General features: G+C 43.5%; 1 protein-coding gene across 2 annotated transcripts; it reads right to left on the bottom strand.

The window, feature by feature from the left end:
• Positions 1-2,990: 2,990 nt before the first annotated feature.
• On the bottom strand, positions 2,991-27,383 carry TMEM40 (transmembrane protein 40). 2 transcript variants are annotated; one of them, XM_016122071.2, is made up of 12 exons: positions 27,326-27,383; positions 14,634-14,714; positions 13,833-13,982; positions 11,282-11,371; positions 10,183-10,236; positions 8,385-8,420; positions 7,960-7,992; positions 7,541-7,588; positions 5,058-5,129; positions 4,896-4,970; positions 4,335-4,397; positions 2,991-3,599 (listed from the first exon to the last, which is right to left on the bottom strand). In XM_016122071.2, the coding sequence occupies exons 2-12, from the start codon at positions 14,704-14,706 to the stop codon at positions 3,580-3,582; spliced, it is 714 nt and encodes a 237-aa protein (XP_015977557.1). In that variant the 5' UTR covers positions 14,707-14,714; positions 27,326-27,383; the 3' UTR covers positions 2,991-3,579. The 2 variants fall into 2 exon arrangements, with proteins under 2 accessions (XP_015977557.1, XP_015977558.1); XM_016122072.2 differs by lacking the exon at positions 11,282-11,371.

The following is a 27,383-nucleotide window of genomic DNA, read 5'->3' on the forward strand; positions in this document are numbered from 1 at the left end:
TTGTTCTCAAAGTTCATTCCTGTGGTAACATGTGTCAGAGTTTTCTTCCTCTTTAAGGCAGAATAACATTCCATTGTATGTATTGACCTCATTTTGTTTATCCATTCGTCTGTCGATGGACACTTGGGTAGCTTCCACCCTTTGGATATTTGTGAGTCATGCTACTATGAACATAGATGTGCAAACATTTCTTTGAGTTCCTGCTTTCAATTATTTTGGGTCTATATCCAGAAGTAGACGTGCTTGATCATATGATAATTCCATTTTTAATTTCTTTGAGGAACTACTATACTGTCTTCACAGCAGAATTTGACATTTTAAAAATTTAGTTGCCAACATTAAAAAATATCTGGGTTTAGTGCTTCTGTTGAGAAATCGGAGGTCTGACACCGCTGTCTCTGAACTCCTAGCAGCATCAGCCTCATCAGCCGCCTCTGGGACACCAGCACCAGCAGACCATTCCGCCTTGCCTTCTCGGAGGTCTGGATCCCAGCTCTACAGGATCCTTTCTCAAGTTTTTTGGTTCTAAACCTGTTTCCTTTGTTCCCCAAGCCCTAGGTGGTAACTGCTTCCCTCTGTGAGGCTCTGTGATAACTCAGTAGTTCCTTTTCACCTTTTCAGTCCTCCCCCTGCCTGTTTCACACATTTCCTACATTAGACCTCTCTGCTAAATTACCTGCCATGGCTCTGTCTTCCAGCTGGCTCTGGCTGATCCCACTCAGCCCGTGTTCCTGCCTGGCGACGCTGCACAGCGGCTGCCTCTTTTGGTCAGATATTGGCTTTCCTGGTCCCCTCTCCCTGACTCCCCATTATTCTACATTCGGCTGACTTCGCCTGCCAGAATGTATGGTATCTGATGTATGCCTCTGCTCTAATCAAGTAACTACTGTTTACTGAGCATCTACTATGTGCCAGAGACTGTGTATAAGACTTGATATAATTATCTCATGTAATCTTCTCCATAGCACTGTGAGGTGGGCGCTGCTGTGATCTCCGTTGTACATATGAGGAAACTGAGGCCTGGACAGAGAAGGCTAACCACACTATCTTTAAGTTAGCAAGTTCATATTTCTATCATGAACTCTTGCGTTCTATTTATACATTTGATAAATATCTGACCCATGCACTCCAGGCTTCCTTTGGAAGAATGTAAGTTATATACAAGTACTTGAAAACCTCAGAAACTAGCTTTCCCTGTCTTAGTTTTCTTCTCTGTAAAATGGGGATTTTAACAGCGCTACCTCACAGGGTCTGGATGAAGGTTAAATAACAGGATATGTGCAAAGCACTTAGCTCCACACCCAGCGCATAAGAAGTACTGAACAAATGTTAGCAGTTGATATTATTACCTAAATATAGAAGGATTATTATGTAAAGCATGAAATACACAGTGGCTGGAAATGATGCTTATGGAGAGTATGTGGTAATGGAAAAATGTTTATTATATGTGAAAGGAAAAAAAAAAAAGACCCAAAATAAAAATAAATAAACTCACACACACTAAAAAGATTCACAGGAAACACATTAAAACAGTAACTGCGGTTGATTTGGGGTACTGAAATTTGGGACAGTTTTTTTTTCTGACAAAAATGTAAAAAACTCAATCTTATCTGTATTCCCATTAGTTTCTTTATGAAAGTTGACAAGCTGATAATAAAACTTGTATGGAAATGCAATGGACCAAGAACAGCCAAAACATTCTTGAAAACAAAAACAATTGGAAGACTATGCCACAGGCACGGATAACAGGACCAAGCTAAATGCTGAATGTGGAAACTATCAAGAAAATTCTCTACTTGTAGGTCACAAGTCTCCTGAAAGAATTCCCTAAGCTTCACTGACAGAGATATCTTATAGTAAGAGTTGCTTTGGGAGGGAGCAAGGCCTTTATCACTTGAGGTGTGGGAAGTAAGGGAAAATCCTGGAAACAAGAGAACATAAATCCTCTAGTCCCATGGCTTCCAAAAGACATTTTTTTTCACCAGACTACAGTTATTTGAAGAAAAAGAACAACCAATAATGTTTTCATAAGGCTTAGTTTACTCACCTTAAACCTCATTTTGTTTCTGACAATTACTTCTCTGATTTTTTGATGCAAAACTGTTCTACCTTTTATAAAACGATGTTGATAGTTGATTTTCTGTTGTTGTTTTTATTGTCCTCAGTTGACAAGGTAAAGAGTTGGCAATCTTCTCTTTCTCACTTTTAAAAAATATCCTATAACTCTGAGAATCCCAAAGTCTGGGAAACACTGGCAAAAACTCACAGCTCTGCCACTAATTTGCTGTGGGAACTTGAACAAGTTACTAAACCTCTGTAAATCTCTGTTTCTTCACCTGCAAAATGAGGATAATTCACACAAAATGAGGCTGCTGTGAGAATTAACCAGATAACCTATGTGACTGTAGCTGGACTACCATAATCACCTGAGAAAGTGTCCTCCAGTCTGTGAGTTCAAGCAAAGCTCCCACTTTTCTCTTCTGCAAGTTGAAGAGTTCTTGTTTCTTTAATCATTCTTTATATTCCTACTCTGGTCTCTTCTGTGTGTTCTTAGTATATCACTATTGTTCTTAATATGTGAATCTACAACTTAACACATGCTATTGGTGTGGCCTGGCCATGTAAAGCAGGGCCTACTATCATCTCCTTCAATCTGGACTCTGTACCTTCATTAATTCAACCCAAATTTAAAATAGATTTGTTTTGTGTCCTTGTCTCACTCCTATGGTATTTATTGAGCTGAAAGTTCTTAATAGTCCCAGATCTTTTCATCAATATATTTGCAAAACCCTGTCTCCCGTTCTGAACCTGTGCAATCGAAGTTTTGGACCTAAAATGAGAGGCTTTACTTTAGATGTATTCCCTTCTGTACTTTATCATGTAGGACAAGGTGCCCGCCCTGACTAGATGGGGCCAAAGAAGACCCCAAAGGTATTCTTGCATTCAAGAAATCTAAAGAAATATTTTACTGACTCTTCTTAGTCCAGAGAAGAAAATATTTATTTGAATCTCAAAGGAGTCCAGGGCTACAGGGCTGGGACTAGTGATGGCACAGGCGATAGAGCCCAGATGCTGTGGCTTTAGTGCCCAACATCTCACCTACATCAGCTTCATAGGGGTTGGGTGGGGGGTGGGGGGTGGCGACATAGTGGTTCCCTGCCTCAGGGAAGTGGACTGTTAGTCTGTCCTGGGATGGCTCGGTAGGGCCTGAGAGCACACCAAGACAGCCTGGGGTTTTGAGAGAAACCAGGAGCCCAGACATGTTACATACAGCTTGCAGGGCCCAGGGGTCTCCTACTGTCTCCTGAGAGCAGCGAAGTCCCAGAATCTTCTTGTTGTTCCAGGTACCACGGAGGGCTCAGTCCCAGCACTCTCGCTCTGCCTTCCATCCCGGCAGCTGGATTGCATGCCAACACTGCCGAATGACATCTTGGCCCGGGCTAGTGCCAATGTGCAGACCACGTAGAAGGAAAAGTGCTCTCTTTATTGCTCTAGCCTGGTCTGCCACGTGCTCTGTGCTCAGAAGATGTAGTGGCGGTCACCCTGGAGCCTGGCTTGGCTGCCTGCCTGGCACTGGCCTCAGTCAGTCCTCCTGAACCCTGGAAAGGAAAGCCCACAGGATGGCATAGGATTCTGAAGGGAGCCGGGCCTCATCCCCATCATCACCCTAGATGCCTAAATACCCCTCATAGCTGGAAAATGTAGTTCCCCCAGAAGCCACGGGTCTCCATGACCCATAGCCATTGCAACTAATTTCCCCTTCATGAATAAAATGGGTTAAAGGAGACAGAAATCCCAAGCACAGAGACACACAGACCCCTGGCCTCTCAGTTTTGAGACATAATCATAGGCAACAGAGCTGCTGGTTATGAAAGAGGCTCTCCTTTAGTTCAGCCAGCCACTCTAGTGACCCTGGGCAAGTCACTCCACCTCTGTAAGTCTCAGTTTCATTAGACAAGTGTAAGATGAGTAAAGCCCACCCTCACCCCTAGTTGCTATTACGGAAATAAAATCATGGAGAAGATAGTATTTAAGGAAATGTAAAGATATATGACAGAATACCCAGATTCCCTTCACTTTTCTGCAGTGTTGCACACTTAAGAACTTCTGCATCCATTCCTCACATGGTTTTCACAATACCCCTGTATGGTAGGTGTTATTACATCCATTTTCCAATTGAGGAAATTGAGGCTAAAAGAGGCTCCAGGGACCAACCCACAGCTGGTAAATTGGAAGTGGCGGGACTTGAACCCAGGCCCTAACTTCAGGCCCTGTGTTCTTTTGTCATTGACCCTGATAGAGAGAAAGTGACATAGGAAGAATGTGAAAGTTACCCATCAGCCTGAGCTTCTGCAGCAGGGGGATGAAGCCTTGCAGGACACTGTGGATCCGGTACACTGCTCAGAGATGAAGAGAAAAGTGACTGACTGAGCTCTGTGTCTCCTCAACGATCCCAGGGTCAGATATCCTCCAACCCACCCTGGACCAAGGCCTAACTCACACAAACAAGGCTCTAATGGTGGAATTTCAGGCAGCAGGTTAAGCTTAGATAATAGTACTAGACTTATTATTAAAAACAACAGCCTCAAATAGTAATAACAGTGCCAGGAAATGGCGAATGCGGTACCCAACCCCATTAACTAACTTGTTTTTTGGTATCTGCCTAACTGTTTGTTTGCCACTTTCAACTGTTTTTGTTGCATTTTTACAGAGCTGCCTATTTTTTCCATCGGGTTTTGCCAACAACCTCACATTGACCTTGAAAGCAGTCAGGAAGAAAACATGAGCATAAGGAAATCTTTAAAAAGTGTTTAGGTCATGACTTTCTGGCCCTTGGTGAGCATCTGTGGCCAGTCCAGCCACCGCCCTACAAGAGATGGGGGTGGGATGCTTACCCAGACCGAAATAGATGCCAACGGTCTCCAGGGAGGCAAAGGTGAGCAGCCCGACCCCGAGGGACATGAACCAGTCTGCAAGGGCAGCCAGGGAGAGAATGGTTAGCCTGCGGGTCTGGAGTCCCCCTCCCTCACTCCCTTTTCCCATAGCTCTCCACTCACCTGTGTAATAGTGATAACACACCAGCAAGGCCCCGATGGCAAAGCAGAGGAGGACAAAGTGGAAAAACTCATCTGTAAAGGCAGAGGAGGTAGGAATATACTATTTGCTTCTTTCTCCCCCCTTTTAAATTACTAAACCTATTCCTGTCTCTGTTGAAATGTAGCTTATTCAGAGTCAGTACTCCTGACCAGCCCGACTAAAACTGCACCCCAAGCCCCACCCCTTTCCAGCCTTTATCTCACTTTATTATTTTTCTAACACTTATCACCACTCGACTGGTTATATTTTCATTTCTGTGTTTATTCTCTGCCCCTGTCAGTAGGATCGCGGGTGGAGGTTTTACCCGGTAACTAAAGCAAGCAGCCAGGTGCTCGATACTGTATTTGTGGAATAAATGTTAAATACAACTGTAAAATATGCAAACAGGTAAAGTTTAATAGTTTCACATTTCCCCCATTCTCCCTTCCTAATCCCATTCCTTAAAATTAAGCTATGACTGGCAAAACCTTTCCAGGCCCATATATATGACACATTTTTAAAAACAAAAACAGGATTAGTTCGTATACCTGCTTCTCTGTGATTTATGTTCTCCCTCTCATCAATAAATTGAGGCCATCTTTCCATCTCAGAGAATAATAGATCTGTCCTGCTTTTTTCAATGGCTATATAGTGTTCCATGGTATAACGTTACTCTAATTTATTTAACTAGTGAATCTATTGGTGTTAGATAGTTGTTATTACCACCAATGTTGCACCAAACATCACTACACATAAACCTTCATGCATTTGTGCAGGTCTTACTGTGGGCCCAATGCCAAGAGATAAAATTGCAGGCTTGGAATGTTATTAGCAGAATGTAGTTAATAGAAATAGAGGATCTGAGAGGCAGGGCCCATGCCTTTGGCAGAACTTTAGGGGTTGTCTGTGTAAGGAGCCCTCCTGCACTTTGCCTGGCACTGGACGAGTCATCAGGGTAAGGACACAGAGGCTGTGTCCCAGTAAAGTCGCTGTGATTATAGGAGACACAAACAAAGACTTCAAAAAAAAAAAAAAAAAAGAAAGAAAGAAAGAAAAAGAACAAAGAGAGGACAATTCAGAGAAGGTTCTCTGGAAGGAGGCAGGCTCCCTGAGTGCTGTCGAGGCTGCCGGGAACGTGTCTTAGTCCAGTCTAGGTCAGCCACTGATGTGCTGTGAGGCTTTGGACAAATGTCCCGAGCCTTCTGAGTCTCAGTGTTCACACTGATAAGTAGAAGAGAGCAACATCTATGCCACTGAAAGGATAGATGGGGGTCTCAGATAGGAGAGTGTTTTGTAAATGGTAAAAAGCAGTGTGATACCACACACATACCACTGCTGTTGAGGGGCATTTCGAAGGCAAATGAATGGGTGGTGAGGAGGGTATTTCTGTCCTCTGCCCAGGGAAAAAATTAAAATAAGTATTTTTAGAACATTCATGGCTTAAAATTCAGTTTACCCTTTAGGAAAAAATGTGCATTATGCAGAAATGGACTTAATGTTTAAGAAAGCATCAGGCTTAGTTCTCTCCAGAGATGTGAAAACTGGAAGGAGGGAGGTGAAGTGAATTAAAGAACTCTTTTCTTTCCTTCTCTCTTCTTCACCCACTTTTTCTGAAATATAAAATGAGTTCCTAACAGAGAAGTTATTCCTGAATCTTATTTTCAGTTTTCTTGTGAATAAATATTTAGAAAATACAAGTTTTTGAGAGATTGGAGGGACATCAGCAAAATGCAAGATCAAATAGAGAACCGGGTGGATAGGACAGCTTGGTCTGAAAAAGCAAGAAATTAAAAACAACCTAAACATCTGTCAAGTGGGGAATAATGAGCACGTCATAATGTACCCATACTGTGGAATTTTTGCAGTTGTTAAGATGTCGTAAAAATTCAGAAGTCACTGTGACTGGGGAAGTCTAAGTGGGCTTCGTGGAAGAATGAGAGTTTGAGCTGAGCCTAAGAGAGAGTCAAGACAGCAGAAGTTGAAAAAGAGAGAAAGGGACGCGTGTGTGTGTGTGTGTATGCTACTTGGGAGGCACAGCATAAGGGAAGGAAGCGAGGCCAAGGAAATATAGTGAAGACCCAGTGAAGAGTTGGTTCGACCACAGGAGTGGAGGGGCTACTGTGAACTAGAAGTTTTGGAGGCCAAGGAGATCAGGTCCGGATAAGGACTCCAAGGTTATGTACGAGCCCAGAGGGACCTAGAGGATCATTCTGGTCTGGTTTTTCTCAGATTTCAGCCATCCACATACCACTTTTGTGGGTTTTGCCCTTTCTCAGCACCATTGCTCACCATCTTCACAATTTCATCCTAACCCAAGGACTGTCTGCGTTAATATTTACTTAACATTTTTTTTTAAACAGAAGTGGGCTACAATTACTGCTGTTCTAGGCCACCAGCTTACTTTCTACCTGTAGAAATCTGGACCAGACAGGTTAACACAACTTTGAGACACCAATTTCCTTACCGTCTTTCTTTATCTTCAGTCTTCCTAACTGAGAGGCCTCCACTTCTCCTTAAGACCAAGAGAGACATGAGTGTTTTAACTTTGGTATGGAATAGCAGGAGGGATTTTTTTCTCTTCCCTGCTTCACTGAGAATGGCTCTCCTGGGTTCTTTTTCCTGGGGCAGGGCAAAGCTGTGAAAATGGGGGTGGCCATCCCTAGGATCCTCACTGACCCCCTCCTCCCTCCACTGGCCTAACTCTGTGTTCTGTTCCGTTTCCCATAAGCGTGGAGCTTCCTTTCCTGAATTAAGTGATACTCTGACTGTTGATGACATCCCTGATGAGACTGTCCCGCCGTCCCAGGCAGGCTGTGGCCCCACCTCACCCCCCTGGAATCCAGGCCGCCTCCTGCGTCCGTCCATTTGAACCTTGCTACTTACCACTTGCTGGGGCTGAGCCTCTCCTTCGGAGTCCTGGAAATTAGAAACTCAACATTAGTGCCCAAGCCAGCTTGGATTTCTAACAGCTAACTCCACCCTGGGGGAGGCAATAGGTGACCTATGAAAATGCTTTCTGTCAAATGCCCTCTGTCAAATGCCCACGGATCTTTCTATCTGTGATGGTTGTAATCCCTTCGCCTCTTGCCTGGACCCTCTTTCTAATCTCCACTGGCTCCCTGCCTTATGTCTCAGCCAGCTCCACCTGCTTGCTGAGCCCAGCTCAGAGCCCCAGGCCTCCAAGTGGACTTGTCCTTATTTTACAGTCATGAACTCTGATAGCAGCTGGTTGTCCCTGAGGAAAGACAATACCCAGACCTCATTCAATACCAACACCAATAACCCCTCTCCCCTACCTGGACACTCACCTGATTCTCCAGAAGGTACCACTTCTCCAGGGACACCTGCACAGAAGGAAAATCAGTGATCACAGACACATTATCCTCTGGGTAGGGAGAAATTACACTGTAAGGAAGGTAGAGCTCACTCAGAGACTTTCCATTTGATCTGAGTAGGCCGAATGGTGACTGGAGCAAGCTGGAAGTTTCTATTCCATCTAAAGGGACAGATGCCCCCGACTAGCCGCTAAAGCTGTTGGAGGAATGCCTGCCCAGTGTTACAGGTCTTCCAATTTCCCATAAGAAGCCACAACTTCTCGATTATAAAAAAGGTTGCCAACTCTTGTATTCTAGTGAATCGAAGAGTTTGTGAGACATGACTTTATTGTATATGTTACTATGTAAGGAAAACCATGGTCAATTATTATTGTAAGTTGCCAGTGATTTAAAAATATGACCTCTCTCCTAGCCTGTCAATGCCTTCCTCTTAAGGGCAGGCAGAACCTCCTGTAACCACCCACTGCCATCAGATGCCCCCAATCCTGTATAGTTCTTGTCCTTTAGGTCAGCCCCAAGCCATGAACATCAGAAGAGGGCACTCAGCACACCACAATAAACATTCAGTATGCTCAACTGCGTTTAGAGCTAATATGCAAATGGAAACACCATCTGCAAGGGACTAAAAAGTAACCACTACCAAGGGTGCAGAGAATATACCAAGAAGAGCATAAAATGAGACTCCAACAGTGTAATTTACTAAGTATCTCCAATGCCTTGGGGGTGAAGGTGGAAGGAAAAAGTAATTCACATATATGTGACAATAGCTAAATTTTCTAGAGTAAATATGAATTACTTTTATGAAAAAAATATTTTTAAATATATGTAAATATCATCGTTTCTCTCTTATTTTATACCCAAGGAAACCTTTCTTTCATACTTGAGCATTAAAAGCATTTTTCTAAACAAAGTAATACTTGTTTTTGTAAAAAAAAAAAAAAAAGAAAAGAAAAGAAGAAAGAAAGAAAGAAAGAAAGAAAGAAAGAAAGAAAGAAAGAAAGAAAGAAAGAGAAAAAGAAAATTCAGATAAGCAAAACACTTTAAAGTTTTCCCAAAATGCTACCACCTACAGGCAGCCACTGGTAATGTCTTGATGTAGAACATCAAAAGATTGCATTTATATTTCTTCAAATGTATACATAATGTTTCTATTGTTTTTCTAGGGTTATTATCAGGAGTTAGGAGACTAAGTAGATTATGGAAATATTGGATTAAACAATGTTAAACAGGTTTTCTTATCTGGCCACGTGCATCTGTCAGGTTTTTCAAAAATTGATTTATTCCTAGAAATTCCCTTATTTTGTCATAGTGCTACTAAGCAAAGGGTCATAATATTTAGATCTTGCTGTAATGATAATGATGCTTGGAGACAATTATTTCATAATATGAGTTTTACAGAGATCAGATCCTTAATTTTCTCTGGCAGGTGGAAACAGCCCAGTATTCCAAGAGAGTGTGTGCTGATCATGTCCCATTTTGCTGGTTGGGAAGCTGAGGCCCAGAAATGTTAAGTGGCTGGTCAAGGTCATCCTGCAAGTCAAGGTTACAGTTCAGAAGAGAACCTAGGACAGTCTCACTGTGGTGCAAAATGCCTGCCCTTATCTCTATCCGCTGATGTTGTAACTACTCACCTTGCCACATCTCTATATTTGCCCATGAATTTTCAGCTCATGAAAGGCACTTATGATCTCGTTTCTGCCCAACAAACTCCTAAGCCCTCACGTCCTTTGTCTAATTCTGTTTTCTCCAAAGCCACTGGACAATCAAATACCTCCATAGAGTTGAAGCTCATCCTTCGAAATGTCAGGCTCCCCATGCTCAGCACCTGGGTGGAGAAAAACCCCATTAGTCAGCTCTCTCAGCTGGATTTAGGGCAGCTTCCATCTCCCATCTGCCTGAAGCCTTAAAAAGTCATACAGTTTTTGTGCTGGAGGTGAACTGGGCAGTCTTGAAGAGGCAAGACAGCCTTACAAGTGCATTCTCTTTACTCTGTCGGACTTCCCCCCAGCATACCCAGAGGAAACCATGTCCAGTTTACCAAGAAAGAATCATGGACCTGAGAGACCAGGACCTCATTCAAAGTCATTAATAATAGTTGCCATTTATTGAGCACTTACTATGTGCCAAAACTGTACGGAGTAACTTATATTTAATATTTCATTTGATATTCATGGAAATCCTATGAAGAAGCTTTAGTACTTCTCTCTCCTTCATTTTACAGATAAGGAAACTGGAGCTCAAGGAGTTCAATTATTTCCTGAAGGTCACATAATCAGTACGTGACAACTCCAGAGTTCAGACCCAAGTCTGTCACCAAAGCCTGCAATCCTAATCATTTTTCTCTCCAGAAATAGAACCCAGAGTTCAACTCCAACTTCATGGGCAGCATTTATTAAACACTTCATGTGTGCCAGTATCTGTACTAGGCATTAATCCCAACCCTTTCCCCCGTATTGTTTTCTTCCCATGATCTATTTGGGCTAAAATTTATCACTGTTTTGTTTTGGTTTTGCAAAAATTTTCTTCTGATTGTAAAAATATTTCATGCTCATTGTAAAATATTTATAATATAGGATAGTTCAAAGAAGAGAAAATCACTCGTAACTTAAACTATCCAGAGATAACCATTATTAACATTTGGATTGTTTTCCTTCTGATCTTGTTCATAGCCTCCTATGTGTGAATTTTTACAAAGTGTATATGAGATCAGACAAATGTCTTTCTTTTTCACTTCAGAGAGATACAAAGAACGACAAACAAAGTTGAGAGGAACATCTTCACACAGACAAGACATGCTCAGTTCCATTGAGAAACTCAGTCCCATTGTGAGCCTAGTGGGCAAAGGAGAAATGGTAAGGCCTATTGCCTACCAGGTGAGCAGCCCCTGTGAGGGTATCCAGTCCCTTGGCTCTGCCGACTTTTTCTGGTTTTTCTGAGATGCTGATCCTCATCACTGCTCTCTGCAGGGAATAAACACAAGCTGTAGGAGAACCTCAGCCTGAAACGAGCCTGGAAGATGCTTATTCTGATGACCACTCTCAGAATTTAGTTTATGCGAGGAGTGTGGGGGAAAGAGCTCTGCTTTGGGGGTTGAGGAATAGGAGATCTGCTACAAACTTTCTGTGTGAACTCGGACAAATCACTTAATATTCCTTTTGCTGCTTTCATAATGCTTTCTTCATGACAAGTTCATACAAGGTATATTACTGAGGTGGCTTCTCTCCCACCAAGTGCTGGTCTGTGCCATCTCTGTATCTCCGCAAAGTCAAAGTGGCTCTATGTTTGCTCATGCTATCTCTCACAGGGAATGCTCTTCCCATTTGTCTCCCTTATCCTGAAGGTTAAGATGATGTCACACCTCCTATAAAAAGGCTTTTCCAACTGCCCCAGCTCACACTCATCTTGCTCTCCTTCCTCTGCATCAACTGTCTGTTTGACATAGTGGGCATGAGGATCAGTGGTTGTGGAGTTTGTCTCTCCAATCATCCCAAGCTCCCAAAAGACAAAGCCTGGGTCCTCACTCTCCCAAGGATATCCAGCCTGGAGAGAGGAGCCCGATTAAGACTTAGAGAATGATTGCATCATTTACACTTTTGGACTGGTCAGCATTCCAGGAATTCAGGCCTAGAAGTTTCTGGCCCCAGGTCCAGAGGACTCCATTTCCTCAGGATGACCAGGGTGGCTCCAGCAAGACTGGTGTCCCTCCACATGTTTGGGGGCCTGCTGCCCCATGGATAAATTTTAAAATTCCAGAAAACCAGGTTAACTATGCCTAAAAATCATTGCATATGTGATCTCAGCTAGATACAGAGAAAGAGGTATCAGGAAGTACATCAAGATACTGGTATTTATCTTAGAATATAGAATTTGGGGTGGCTTCCAATTTCTTCATTGCTGTTATTAATATAATTTCTTCATTAATATTTTACAAATATTAATTCATGCCAAAAAGAGAAGCTTATTCATTGAATTTTGCAAAATATCAAACAATACAGAAAATAACGAAAGCAAAATTTACTCCAAATTCTATCAGCCGGAGACAACCTGTATCAATATACAAATGAACATTGTTTTAGTCTCTATATTTTTATAATACATAATTTTTTTAAAAAGGTATATAAAATTATCTGCTGTGCAAAATAAGGACAGTTTTTGTATGTGCTCTCTAATTCAACTATTTAAAAAGTTAACCCTGGCAGTAGGAGTCACAGTTTGTTGCAAATACCCTCGGTGTCCATCACAGAGCCTGGTACTCAGCAAATATTTATTGAATAAATTTAAGGAAAGATACTAACATGTGTTTAGTGGTTATCTCTGAGTGACAAAGCAAAGGATGATTTTTTTCCTTCTTTCTATTTCTTGATATGTTTCACATTTTCTACAATATGCCTATGCATAATCTTTCGCAATAAAAAAAAGTTTTAATTAAAAAATAACAAGATGTATTAAGAACAGAAAAATACAGGGAGAGCAGCGCCACATGCCAAACTGTGATTTAGGGTCCCACGTGTAAAGAAAGGAGGCTGGGGGCTGCAGTAAGGCACCCAGGCTTGGGGCCTTGAGGTCACTGTCTGAGCCTGAAGAATGGGCACGGGCAACAGGCTAGCCATTGTGGATCAAACACTTGGATCCTGAATATCAGTCTGTCTCTGTGTGTCTGTGTTTATTTTCCTGTTGCTTTCTCTTAAGGTTCAGGCCCACTGAATACAGCCAGTCCCAGGTGTGCTGTGGAGACAGGAAAAAAAGCGGCTAATGGGGGAGACATTTGCGGGGGAGCAGCGCCCTCTGAGGGTCATCCAGAATCAGAAGGCAGGTTGGCCCCCCCCACCAGGGTCCTCCTGCAAGAGTTCCACTGCACCTGGAAGCCCTTCTTCCAGAGCTAAATAAACTTCATAGAGGGTGGGATTGTATACTTTTTAATAAAGATGGTGGATTCCTTTCCAGTTTCCTGGGAGAATGGCTACACACAAAGCCACTGGACCCACTAACTACTCTATCTCCTCCGTCTGCTGAACTAAGCATAGATTTTGTGGCTTTGAGACTCAGCCTCATCGTTTGCAACATAAGAACATCAGGTCAGAGAGCCAGGGCTTTGCAAGATTTTTGTTTGTTTGTTTGTTTGTTTGTTTGTTTGTTTAATTTAGCTTGAGATTGCTTTCATCAAATAAAATCTCAAGCCCAGGCCTACTATGTTATATGTTCATAGTTCAGGCGGTCTTGTTAAGGAGGAGTAAACCAGAGCCAACTCTTAGGTTCCCGCATCCTAGGAAGAGCTCAGGGGACTCTGGAAGGGACTGTGGAAAAACAGAGTTGAAGTAATCAGGATGGGAGACTATGGGGCATGGTTTTTCCACATAAATGCTTTTCTTGAATGAATAATATTATAAGAATATACACACGTATATTTAATCTTTGCCAAACCTGAGGTGGAGGAGGAGGAGGAAGAGGAGGAGGATGAGCATGAGGATGAAGAAGAGGAGGAGGTGGAGGGGAAAGGCTTGTCTCTGTCATATCGTCCTTGAAAAAGGACTCCAGCCTCCCCGTCTTGCTTGTGGAAATCCGTCTCTGCATCTGCAGGGCACACACAGGCAAGGATGAGCGTTTCCCACCTTTCTCAGCCCAGAAACCACCAAGACCTCCCCAGGAGTCTACCTGGACTTGGGGAGCCAGCAGGGGCTGGTTTCTTCGCGATACTCTTCCCAAACCCCTAGGGCCAATGGAAGGTGCATTTGACCAGGGCTCTCAGAGGCCCTAGGGGCTCCAAGAAGGCCCAGGGCAAAAATTTCTCTGATATGGAGCCCAGAGAGGAGCTTCTAAGGGTGCTGTCCTGTCCAGAGACCACTGGACTGTGTAAGCAGTTGCCAACTTAAGATTCTCTGTAAATTACAAGGCAGGTGGGATCTGATCGAGCCCTGAACCTTCCTATTCCCCATCCTGGATCATGCAGGACCGTCCTCACCTTTTAATGATTCCCCCTAGTGCCAGTCCAAGTCCGCAGAGCCTCCTGGAGATTTGGATAGCAACTGAGGGTCCCCACAACTGGAAAGCACTTGGGGGACAGACTAGACCAAGCACATATGTATGTGTACACGTGTGTAAAATCACTACTTCTCTGTAGGTTCCAACTGTGACTTGAACCTAAGCAGGACCTTCTATTCTACCCACTGTTGGACTCCACCGCCTATGTAGCTTTTCCCAGAGGGTCAGAAAAGGCAAGCATACGGTCAAGATCATCTGTTTCTCTGTGGACTCGACTGTGGTCTTGAGGCTGAGAGGGGCATCCTGAAGTCTCCATGGCTTTCCCTGGAGGAAAACAATATTAAATAATTGGTATTACCTTAGTTAATAACCTTAATATATAAAAATCTTGGCAAATAAATAAGAAAGGGAAAAACGCTCCATTTAAAAAGGTATAAGAAAGACAATTTACAAAAAAAAAGAAGTGCAAAATCAGGGAAATTTGAACAATGATCATCTTTTGACAATATTAATGTTATTTATTTAAAAAAATAGACTTTAGTTTGATAGCAGTTTTAGATTCTCAGCAAAATTGAGTGGAAGGCACAGAGATTTCCAAATACATCCTACACCCAAACATGTGTAGCTTCCCCCATTATAAACATCTCCACTGGAGTATTTATGTTTTTCAAGTATGATACTTATCTTGAGGTTATTTTTATTTAAAGTATCTTTAAATTTAGATATAATTACTGAAATATTTATGATAAAATTATATGATATCTGGGACTTGCTTTGAAATAATTTTGTTGGGCAGTTGGAGGGCACAGGTAGGGGTCCAGATGAACAGACATGACATCGGTTAATAGTTATTGGAGCTACATCAAAATATAAACAGTGGTTTTCTCTGGGTGGTGGTATTATGAGTATTTTAGTCTTATTTCTACTTTGCATTTTCTAAATTTTAATAGTATTATTTTTGTTATAATAAAATAATCAATGTTTTTTTAATTACTTAAAAATGCCACTTTATCTCAGTATAGTACTTAATGGTTTTACAAAGGGCTATGTGTCTATAATTCCATCTGAGCCTCATCACAAACTAGTCAGGTAGGAAATGGGATTGATTACTCCTCATATTTGAATTGCAGTTTTTAGGCAACAAAACTTTCCAAAAGATTGTCTCATTTTAGACTTAACATAACTCTGCAAAGAAAATTGCATTATCCCCATTTTGCAGGGGAGGAAACTGAGGCCCAAAGAGATGAAGGGACTTGCACAAGTTAGGACTCCTGACCCATATTCTATTTAATGCACCCCAAAATGTTAGTTGGGGTCACAAAACTGCTCAAGGGCCACCACGTAGTCAAGCTTCCCAGGAATGGAATGCAGACTGTCTCCTAGGGACAAAGATCACTTCCACTTGAGAGTCACTGGTCTAGACAATCTACTCTTTTTAAGCTTTAATTTTATTTTAAAAAAATTTTTGACACACAGAAGAATAGGCAATATGATTGAAGCAAGATGCTACCCTGGTGACTTTGAAGATGGAGGAAAAGGCCAGGAGCCAAAGAATACCAGGAGTGTAGCTCTAGAAGACAGAGAAGGCCTGGAAACATTCTCTTCTAAACCCACTGGAAGGAGCTCAGCCCCAATTTCAGATTTTGATTCTTAGAACTGTAAGATTATAAATTGTGTGTGTGTGTGTGTGTGTGTGTGCGTGTGTGTTAAAAACATTTCATTTGAGGTATAATTGGCATATAACACATTAGTTTTAGGTATGTAACATAGTGATTCAATATTTTTATGCATTGCAAAAGGATCATCACAATAAGTCTAGTTAAAATCCGTCACCGTATGTAGTTATGAAATATTTTTTTCTTGTGATGAGAACTTTTAAGATCTACTTACTCTCTTAGAAACTATCAAATATATAATACAGTATTACTAATGATAGTCATCATGCTGTACATCATATCTACAGAACTTATTTATTTTGTAACTGGAAGTTTGTACCTTTTAACTGCTTCATCCATTTTGCCCATCCCCATCCCTACTCCTGACAACCACCTATCTGTTCTCTGTATCGATGAGTTCGAATTGTTTTTGTTTTTGTTTTACTGGAGAATCTACTCTTCATCTATCACAAGACCTTGGCTAGGCAATATCTTTCCTGTGTCTCAAAGCCAGACCAGCTAGGTTTGAATCTTGACACTTCCAGCTGTGGCACCTGGGCAAGAGGTTCTTGAATCTCTTGCTATGACTTAGGTTCCTCCTCTGTGAACTGGGGACAATAATCGTGCCTACCTCATAGTATTGTTGTGAAATGGAATGAGTTAAAACACGTGAAGCACTTAGATCAGAGTAAATATTGAATAAACGCCATCTGAGATGATGACCATTATTATGACAAGGGAGAAACAAGATCATGTTTGTGTAGTGTGAAGAACATGTGTTTTGGGGTCAGACTGATCCCCCTTCTGTCACCCGTTCCAGGGATAACCTTGGGCAAGCCAGTCCCCTTCTCTAAGCTCTAATTACCTCAGTTGTGAACAGCGATGGCAGAGCATTAGGGAGGAAAGATGGTCAGTGCCTGCACTAAGGGGGCTCAGAAACGTGAGTTCCTTTTTCTACAGGCCTCCTATTACCCTCAGACACTTGGTATCCAGCCCCAGCCCTGCCCATCCCCTATCTCCTAGGCCTCAGGCTTTATTACTCCCTTTCTAGAATAAAAATTCCCATTTCTCAGGGCAGACTTCAGCAAAGCATTAGGAAGTCACTAGCCAAAAAACAAATTAATATTCAGGTATGAATGAATGATAACCATAAGCCTCTAGGGCAAACTTATAATTTAGAATGAACTTTTTGTACATGGCATATGTCCAATGCATGTTTATTGGCTGAGATCATCTCTAATGGTGGAATTTCAGGTGAAGCGAAGGAAGAGATTTAGAGACACGTGGAGGAAAGAGAGCTTCTGGCTGGTGCCATATGCACCAGAAGTTCATCGAGCTGGTCCTATCTCTTTCCTGCTCTAGCTGTCTCGGCCACTCGGCAGTCCCTGGTCACACACAGCATTTTCAGGCCTCCAGACTCCCCATCTAGGCCATTTTTTCCTATTGTCAAAATTGTATCTGACCTTCCAGCCATAGGTCAAAATACCACTTCCTTCATGAAGCCCTATGCTGATCGCTTAACCAGTATCTTCCCTCCCGACCCCCACTCCATTAACCCTCCTCCCTGTACCACCCTTGGACTTCTTCCTTGCTAACAAAACTGCAATTTTGTTTTTCCAGCCCCAGTTGGATACTCGTTTTTCCAGCCTTTCTGATAGCTGGGCGTGGCCACACAACCCAGTTTTGGCTGATGAAAAGTCAGCCGGGATTCAGGAAGGGTTTCACTTCTCCTAAAAAATAAAGCCAACAGGGCTGGTGCTGTGTCTTGCCTCTCCTTCCTTCCTTCAACGTGCATGTGATGGCAGAAGCTATAGTAGCCATCTTGTAACCTTGAGGAAAAACCAAAGCAAATGCAGAGATGTTGTTTGAGCTACCGAGGGCTTGCCAACAACTGCCTGCTTTCTTGTTATTTGGGAAAAATAAACCTCGTTTTGTTTAAGCCTCTATAGTCAGGATTTTTAACATTTGTAGCTAGCTGAACACAATTCTGACTGATATATAGCTCCTCTCTTACATTCCTACATTAATTGAGCACCTACTGTATGCTAGCACTAGGGATACTGTGGTAGACAAGTCTTCAAGAAATTTTAAGGTAGATCAGGGGACTGTGGGAGCTCCGGGGCTAAATCGGACCCAGCTCAGACGGGGAAAGTTCCTGAAGGAGGGTATGCTGGAGTGAGTTTAAAAGGACCAAAGGGAACAATGTGCAAAGGCACAGAAGCAAGGGACCTTGGCCCACATGGGAAACAATTGTCAGGAAATAGCTGTAAGGAAAAATGGGATTTGAGGGAAGCCCTAAGAACACCCCCATCCTGTCTTCAGCACATAGCTCTCCCGAGCCTTAGTCAACTCTGCCTTGTATCAGGCTCTGGTTTAAGGTAGGCACCTTGTTGCATAACTCTAGGGCCATCATTCCTATTCACCTCCCCAGCACTCAGCAGAGAGTCTGACACACCCACGGCATGTCTCCACTAGATCATGAACCCAGCCAGGGTTAGGGACTGAGGCTGATTCATCTGTGTGCCACCAGAACCCTGCACAGGGCCTGGCGGAAAGTAAAAATAATGATAATGAGAATAACAAACAAGTTCTTACTCTCTGCCAGGCAATCATCTAAGCACGTTACACATATCAACTCATGTGTTCCTTATCACAGCCTTAGAAAGGTGCACTATGGCTGTACCCATTTTATAGGTAAGAACATTGAGGCACAGAAAGACTAAGAAACTTGTCCAGGGCCACATAGCTGGTAAATGCTTGAGCAAGGGTAGTTGCTTAGTCTACACCGAGGGACGAAAGGAGTGATGCTGACATCTCTCCCCAGGCCCCTATCAGTTGTACCAGGAAAGAAGCCACTAACGGTCATGGGAATGTTATGCGAATGATGCTGATTTGACTTGGGAGCCCTGAGCAAGTGTCCTTACAGCTAAGGGCACTTCCTCAGGCAGTTCTTCAGTGCACTGGTCCATCAGGAGAGGGGGAATGGTAAACCCGAGGTAGCCCTGTTTCACTTTTCAGTGTCCTTGCCCCAACCCTCCTCCACCCATATTTCTGCTATGAAAAAGGATAAACAGAATTTTTAAAATTTAAAACTCAAGGATCAGTGTGCAAGGCAATGCTTACTACAAAGGATAGAGCATCAGACAGAGCAGGCCCCACCGGCAGTGAGATTGCTGGGAGCGGTTTCTACTACAAGCTCTAGTTTAATACATGTGACTTTGAGCCAAGATGGACCGTGGGGAGTTGACAGGAGACATGGAGAAAGAAGAAAGCAAGAAGATGAAAAGGAAATGGCACATTCCCTCCAATCTTATTTTATTCATACGAGTCTTATTTTATGCAGAAAAAAACTGAGGTTCAGACAGACAAAGTGACTTGTCCAAGGTCTCTCAACTTACAGATGGACTCAAATCTGACCCGTCCCAATAGAGAACCCCATTCCCCGGCCCTGGTTAGATGTCTCTAGGGCCCCTCTCTCAGGTGGCCCCACATTTGAGGCTGATCCTACAAGGAAATGGAATGCCTGACTTCCTAGCACTTTTCTCCAAAAGCCCAGCCCTGCTAAGTCACTGCTGGTTTCAGGTCCTCTGCACCCACAGATCTTGCTAAACTGGATTTCAGTTCAGCCTAGATTTCTTAAGCTCCTGCTGTCGCAGCCTGGGCCCGGGGTGGAAAGGGGTATTAGGAGATGCTGAGCTATCACAGCCTCACAGCACTTTCTCCACCCAGCTCACTCGATCCTCATACTAACTACGAGGGAGGCAGGGTGGGAATTGCTGTTCTATTTTACAGATGAGGCCTAAAAATGGAGGAGCTTGCACCAGCTCACATGGCAACTCAGGGGCAAGGCTGGCTCCAGAACCCTGTCTCTTGATTCAGGGGCTGTTTATCTTATCCCCAGTGTCCACCCCGGAGGACGGGGCTGAGGCAACTAAGAGTGCCTGAAGAGGCCGTCCTCTCATTTCAGCTCCTGGCCGCTGTCTGCTCCGCAGTCTGATTCCTCAGCAATTCCCTCTGTTCTGTGAGACCCCATATCCTCCTAATAAAGTCCTTTTTTGGTACCCTGAGGTGGTTTCTGTTACTTGTAACCGAAGCACTTTAGTTGACATAAATGTGTGGGGAGGGCTCTGGGATTCTAAGCAGGGCCGAGGGCAGAGGGGTCCACAGATTCCACTCCAGCCTCCAGGGTGAGACTTGGTCAGGGCCCCCGAGGTCCCATATACAAAGCGAGGCATTCTATCTCAACTCCAGGCTGGGTCAGGGACCTCCACTTCTCCTTCTTCCTCCTCCCTGTAATTATCCAAGCAGCAGTTACCCTGAATATCTTGTCCTAGAGACCTGTACACTTGCTGAAAACAAAGACCATCTTCGAGCTGGTTCAGCTCCTCACTGCTTTTTGTTGCTTCTGTAACAAATTCTCACAAACTTAGTGGCTTAAAATAACAACATAAATTCAGTGTCTCACAGTTCTATAGGTTAAATCCGACACAGGTCTCAATGGGCTAAAATCAAGGTGTCTTGCAGGGCTGACTTCTTTTCTGGAGGCTCTGGGGGAAAATTAGTTTCTTTGCTGCTGCTTTTATTTCTTCTCTTTCTCATTCTCCTCCTCTTTCTCTGCTTTCCCTCCCCTCTTCTCCCCCTCCTTATCCTTTATCTCCTTTCTTCTTTTAGCTTTTAAAGGCCACCTGCATTCCTTGGCTTGTGGCCCCTTCCTCCATCTTCAAAGTCAACGATGTCAGGTCAAGTCTTCCCATTGCGCCACCCTAACCTCTAACATCGGCTTTTATCTTCCACTTTTAAGGACCATGTGATTACATTGGGCTCAGCCAGATCATCCAAGATCATATCCCTATGTTAAGGTCAGCTGATGAGCAATTTTAATCCCATCTGCAACTTTAATTGCCCTTTGCTATGTAACCTAACATAGTAACAGTTTTCAGGGATTAGGATACAGATATCTTTGAGGGCTATTATTATGCCCGCCACAGTCTCTAACCCCAGTGCCTGCCACAGCCTGGAGCCCTGCAGATGCTGAACATTTCCCTTTCTAAACCAGGTTCCCTCTTTGACTCCACTATGCTCCTGAGCCCCCAAACTTCCAAACAGGAAGAATGTCCTGACTCCTTCCTCCCCAGCCAGCCAAAGCCCAAGCCTGTCCCATTTCCCCTTAAAGAGGGACTAGTTTCTCTGTTCCCATTGACACCCTATAGGTTCTCTTGAGAGACCTATAAAGGAAATGAGGGCTTTGGAGCTTGTCATACCTGTGTTTTTATCTCTGCCCCTTAGCTGCCTGGCTCCTCCTGGCTTCAATTCCCCATCTATAAAATGGGATATTAATATCTACCCCAGAGTATGGTGGGGATTAAATAATATCATGCCTGTAATAAGCCTAGAATACTGGCACTTAATAAGTAAGAGTTTCCCTCCTCCTTTCCCATGCCCAATGTCTCTCACACTTGACCCATGGCCAGACTCCAGGAGAACAGGTGACAGTGCCAGTTTCCAGGACTCTCTCCTTTAGAGGTTTTCACTCAGGGGGGCTGGTGTTAGGAGCAAGGTTTGGGTTAGGATGTGGCTCAGGGAAATCTCTATTGTTAACAAGGGCACTACATGCTAGGTAGAGTGTGGTCCACTCAGACCGCCAGAACCCCTGAGTGTTACAATAGTCTCCCAACAGGCTTGCCCGCCTCTGTTCACCCATCTCTGCACACACTGCTGGATGACTCTACAAGGTTCTTCTAGCTCTGACATTCTAGGATGCTAATGCTCTCCTCTACTTAAAGTCTTCAAGATTCATGCGCTCAGTCAGCATAGAACTCAGGACTCACTGTTGATGTGGCCTGCAAGAGGGCCCGGAACAGCACATATCTATATCTTGTAGGGAACAGTAGTTCCTTGACATGCTCTAAGAAAAAAAGAGATTTTGTATTCAAATAATTTGGGACAACATCGCTTTCTATAGCCCCCTTTCTATAGCTCCTCGGTGTGCAATTGTGTGATAAAGGCTCTGAGAAGGCAAGCAGTAAAGAATGTTCTTTCATTATTAAATCCAATTCAGTACCATGCAACAACACAGTCCTTTTCCCCAGAATGTAGTTTGGCATAGCTTTGAGATATGTTGTCTGTTTCAATCTCTGATCTGCTTGAGGTCAGCCTCTCCATCCAAAAATCTAGGCCTGAGCGCTCTCACTACCCACTTTGGACAGTGCCAAACTTCTCCGTCCAGAGATCTTCCACCCCTCTATCAGGACACCCTGGGGAGGAGAACGAATCAGAAACAAGGCCTGGAAAGCCAAGGGTATAAACCAGAAGTAGTCTTTTCACCAGCTCCAGGATCCTGAGGTGCGGGTCGTGAACTCCCTGCACCCTCAGAGCAGGGGCTGGGTGAGGGCTGGGGGAGGACACAGACTCAGCTATTCTGAAACTGAGGACCTGGCCCCAGCCCTGCCACTAACCCACTCCGAGCCCTTGGGCACATCACGTTCCTCCTCTAGGTTCCTTTTCTCATCTACATAACAGGCAATAGGTCACTCACTAAGGGCTTTGGTTCCCATCTGGGGTCGTGGATAGGAAAGTGTGTAGTAAAATTATCATGCTCTGAGCTAGGGCGCTGTACTGCGAGGTATCTCGATTAAGACCATGGGGTCTGACAAGCCCACTTCAGGTCATGTTTCATCACTTTACTTCCATGCTCTGTGACTTTGGGCATATCGCCTCACCTCTCTGACCCTCGGTTTCCTTGCCTGTAAAATGGGAGTAGCATCATTATCTTGCAGGGTTGCTCTGAGGATTCAGATCAAACGGACTTGGATTCTGAGCTCCTGGAACTAGGAATAATGTTTTCATGCTTTCTTCTACATCCTAGCCCCTGGCTTATAGAAAGTGCTTCATAGAAAGAGATCACAAAGTGCTGAATTGAGAGTTTAGAGAAATGATGTTAGGCCGGCACAGTTTCTTTAGCACGTCCTTCTTCCCTTTCTTTAGAAGATCTCATGCTTGTTTGCACCCCTTCTCCTTCTTCAGCACCCTCCCCCTTTCTACTCTCAGCTGACCTTAACCCTCCCCCACAACCAGCTCCCCAGATTTGGCAGTCTCTACCTTTCCCCAAGCTAGAATTCCATAGAGTTGCAGCCAGGAGATCAAAACTGAGCCCCAGAAAAAGGAAAGTGACTTGCTTAAGGCCATACAGCAAGGAGTCTGGATGTGAACTCAGATCTGAGGCTGAAGTCCAAGAATGAGGGAAAGAAAGAAGATGCCACTGTTTCCACCCACTTCGCTGTTTTGTCCCAAGTCTGTCCAGGCAGTTTGATGGTGGGATAACAGCCCACACTGCTCAGCCAGCTGACCACTAGCTAGATGGACCTGTCACGAATCTGGATGAACCTTGTGGCCACAGCACACCCAAGGATGCAGCCAGGGCCAGGGGTTGCCCCTGAGGAGTGCAAGGTGGCACCTAGGCTAAAACTTGAAGTTACGAAGGGACAAAATCAAGTTTGTGCAGAGAGAGGATGGGTGGGCCCAGCTTGGAGGCTGTTCACATGGAAAGATCTAGGACTGTTAAAAGACACTCTGAAAGGTAAGTAAATGTTAGCACAAACATCCTAATGTCTAACATGTAGTTGGTATACAATCAATGTTTATTAAAGTGCAATATGAGCCAACAAGGTGATACAGCTACAAAGCAATGCTAACCTAGCCTTAGGTCATATTAATATAAATACAGAGTCTACAGTAAGGAAAGTGACCCACATTCTACTATCCTCCCTGTTGGGTTCAGTCTTAGATCCTGCATAGAACAGAATCTGGACAAAAAGAGAGAATATAGAGGACGTGGGGAGAAGTGGCTGGTGGAGCAGGGCACTCAGCCTAGGGATGAGCACTGCATCAACAGACCTAGTCACTGTCCTCAAGTCTCTGCAGGACTCCTCCAGGACGGGGGACAGGCAAGGGCCAGGACCTTGTGGAGCCACAAGGACAGACGCCAGTAAATAGAAAAAAGAATTTTCTTAAAATGACAGCTGTTTTGGGATGGTCATGAGAGGTAGCAAGCTGAGGAATGGCAGGGGTTGGCTTAGGTGTTCTTAGCTTGGAAGATATTAGTCTCTCAGATAATAATCTCTAAAGTGCAGAAGGAAAATATTAGTTTATGTATTTCTACTTAATTTTTAACTAAAAATAATTAATAGTATACTGTTCAACTCTGATGTGCACCCTTGGGCATATGTCAGACAACAAATGTCACATCTATTAAATGGGGTCCCCAGAGCCCAGTAGGGAGCCTTGCTGTGGGCACATTTTCCATTTTCTACAGTCAGCCTATTGCAACATATTGTGGTGTACTGGTGCTGGGTTGTGTGGATTCGAGATCAAACAATACAGCTTTAACTGAATCAGCCCCATAGCATGGACAAGTGGCTTCAAAGAGTCCATGCAAAGAAACCACGGATGAAGATAACTCTAATCTAGAAAATACAAGCAAGCAGCAGGAAATGTGTGAGACAGACCTGCTCCGGCTCCTCCTTCAAGTTCTTCATCAGCCACGATAAAAACAACAATGAATGGGATCCCACACACACACAATTGCCTACTGAAGCCAAAAAGAAAACTATTTGAAAAGTGGGTTTCCATTTATTATCATTGGTAAAGAAATTCACTCCAAATGTATATTACTCGAAAATAATTTCTAAATCTATAAATACATATATGTTGGGGATGCCTACAGCATTTTTATGGAGAAGACTACACAATCAAATAATGTGACAACTGCTGCTCCAGACCGTTAGACCCAACTAGACACTAGGGGATATTATTTTCTGTTTGGGTTTTGGGGTCTAATCAGATGTGTTTCAGACTTAGGGACCAAGAAAAACTAGGCAGGAGTGTGACCCCTAATAAACCTTTCTGACACCCCCCCCAAATGTTTGACAATTAATGGGAAAAAACAAAAACTCTTAAAACATTTTTGCTGGCTCTGACTCTCCAAGGTGGGTGCCTGTTTAAACAGAGCCAGTCCAGTCTCCTCTCTCTCTCTCTCTCTCTCTCTCTCTCTCACACACACACACACACACACAATACACACAACACACACAAGCAGTTGGCTAAAACAAGAAAGGAGGCATTCGGTGCAGAGAAAGAGGTTGCTGGCTCTTGAATGTCAGACAGACCTGGACTCAGTTCCCTCCTTTACCCATTGCTAACTATGAAGACCTCAGGAAAGTAACATCCATTCTCGGAGCCTCAGAATCCTCCTCTGGAAAAATGAGCATGTGTAGAGCTCAATAATAAGATGACAACCCAATTTTAAAAGAATCAAAGGATTAAATAGACATCTCTCTGTAGCAGATATATAAATAGCCAATAACATGTGGAAAGATGTTCGCCATCATTAGTCATTAGGGAAATGCAAATCAAAACCACAATGAGATATCACTTCACACTCAACGTAATGCCTAAGAAAAGAAATACAGACAATAACAAGTGTTGTCGATGGTGTCGAAAACTGGAGCCTTCATGTATTGTCGATGGGATTGTAAAATGATATAACAGCTTTGGAAAACAGTTTGCCGGTTCCTCAAAATGTTAAACATAGATTTATCATATGGCACAGCAACTTCACTCCTAAGTATATATCCAAGAGAATTGAAAACTTATGTCCACACAAAGACTTGTACATGAATGTTCATAGAAGTATTATTCATAATAGCCAAAACGTGGAAACAATTTGAATTTCTATCAACTGATATTGAATAGATACACAATGTGATACAATCATACAATACAATATTATTCTGCCATAAAGAAGTGCGGACACATGCTACAACATGTATAAACCTTGAAAACATTATGCTTAGTGGAAGAAGCCAGTCAGAAAGGATCACTTATTGCATGATTCTATTTATATGAAATGTTTAGAAACATTTAGAATAAGCAAATCTGTAGAAACAGAAAGTAGATAAGTGCTTGTGGGGAGAGGGAGGCAAAGGGAGTGATTGCTAAAGGGTACTGGGTTTATTTTGGGATAATAAAGATGTTCTAAATTAGATAGTAATGATGGATGCACAACTTTGGGAATATACTAAAACCACAGAATAGTACATTTTAAAAGGGTGAATTTTATGGTATGTGAATGATCTCTCAATAAAGTGATTTTGTCTTTTTTTGAAAGAGAACTTCCCACATAGGATTGTTATGGAAGTAAAATAGGGCCTCCAGCGGGCTAATGCCCAGCTTGAGCCCTGGAGTATAGCTAGTGTGCTGGCTTTTCAAGGATTCCAAGATCCAGGTACCTTAGTGTTCTAGAGGGCTACACTAGTCCAAATTTTAGGAATTTCAGAGCCAGAAGGGAGTCTCATTATTTACAGATCTGCTTCGTTTGGACCCCAAACAGAACATCCCATACTTCACTCAATATAATGCCCACTAACATATACTTCTGACTTAACTCTTTTGGTAGTTTCTAAAGAAAACAATAAAATAACAGGCACAAGATCATATATAACCTTTCCTGTCCCTCTTAAAAGGAAAATGGATTGGTTCGAGGCTTGAAGGCTGCCTTTGAGAAGAGGAGCTGGAACGCTCTGATCAGAGGGGGCTCCTCTGATTTGGGATGACAGCCCAGGAGGTCGAGAGGGAAGATGAGGCTTGGACAGAGGCAAGTGGAGGCTCCCCTATGAGCCACATCACCTTGGTGAGCTTCTGACAGGCAGCAAAGCCCCCTCCCGCAAGGCTCAGCTCTCTCTGATCAGCGTTTTTGCCCCAAAGGTAAATTTGAGCTCGAAACAGAGGAGACAACTGGCTTTATCCTCCCACATCTGACATGCCTGGCTCAGGGCCGACAGTGGCTTCCGAGGGAAGAACAAAAGGGTGGCTGCCTTTACTTACTGGTCAAAGCACAGAGGCTGAGAGGTTTGAGGGGACACCCTCGCCCTTCAAAGCTCCCCTCCCCACAAGGGCAGAGTGGGAGAGGCCTTCAGAGATCTAGTTAAATCCCTCACAAATGGGGATACTGAGGCTCAGAGAGATCAAGGAAAGTCCCACAGCAAGTTAATGACAGAATCAGGAACTGGCCACCTGCTATGCTTGGCTGAAGCCTCAAAACAACCCAAGGGGTAAATATTTGTCATCCTCCCCAGATTTTTCCAGAGATGGTGCTCAGCCAGCTGGGAAGACAAAGAACTGAGATTCAAATCCAAGCTCACCTAGGAACCACAAAACATCCGCCCTGTTGAAAAGCCAGTTCTCTTAAAATTTAACCCCTCTCCCTGCCCCATGTTCCATTACCTGTGATCCCAAGGCCTGTCAGGTGCAAGGCGAGCTGTGTGTGAACTGTGCTGATGCC

This window comes from Rousettus aegyptiacus, unplaced genomic scaffold (assembly GCF_014176215.1).
Source record: "Rousettus aegyptiacus isolate mRouAeg1 unplaced genomic scaffold, mRouAeg1.p scaffold_m13_p_4, whole genome shotgun sequence".
Taxonomy (NCBI): Eukaryota; Metazoa; Chordata; class Mammalia; order Chiroptera; family Pteropodidae; genus Rousettus; species Rousettus aegyptiacus.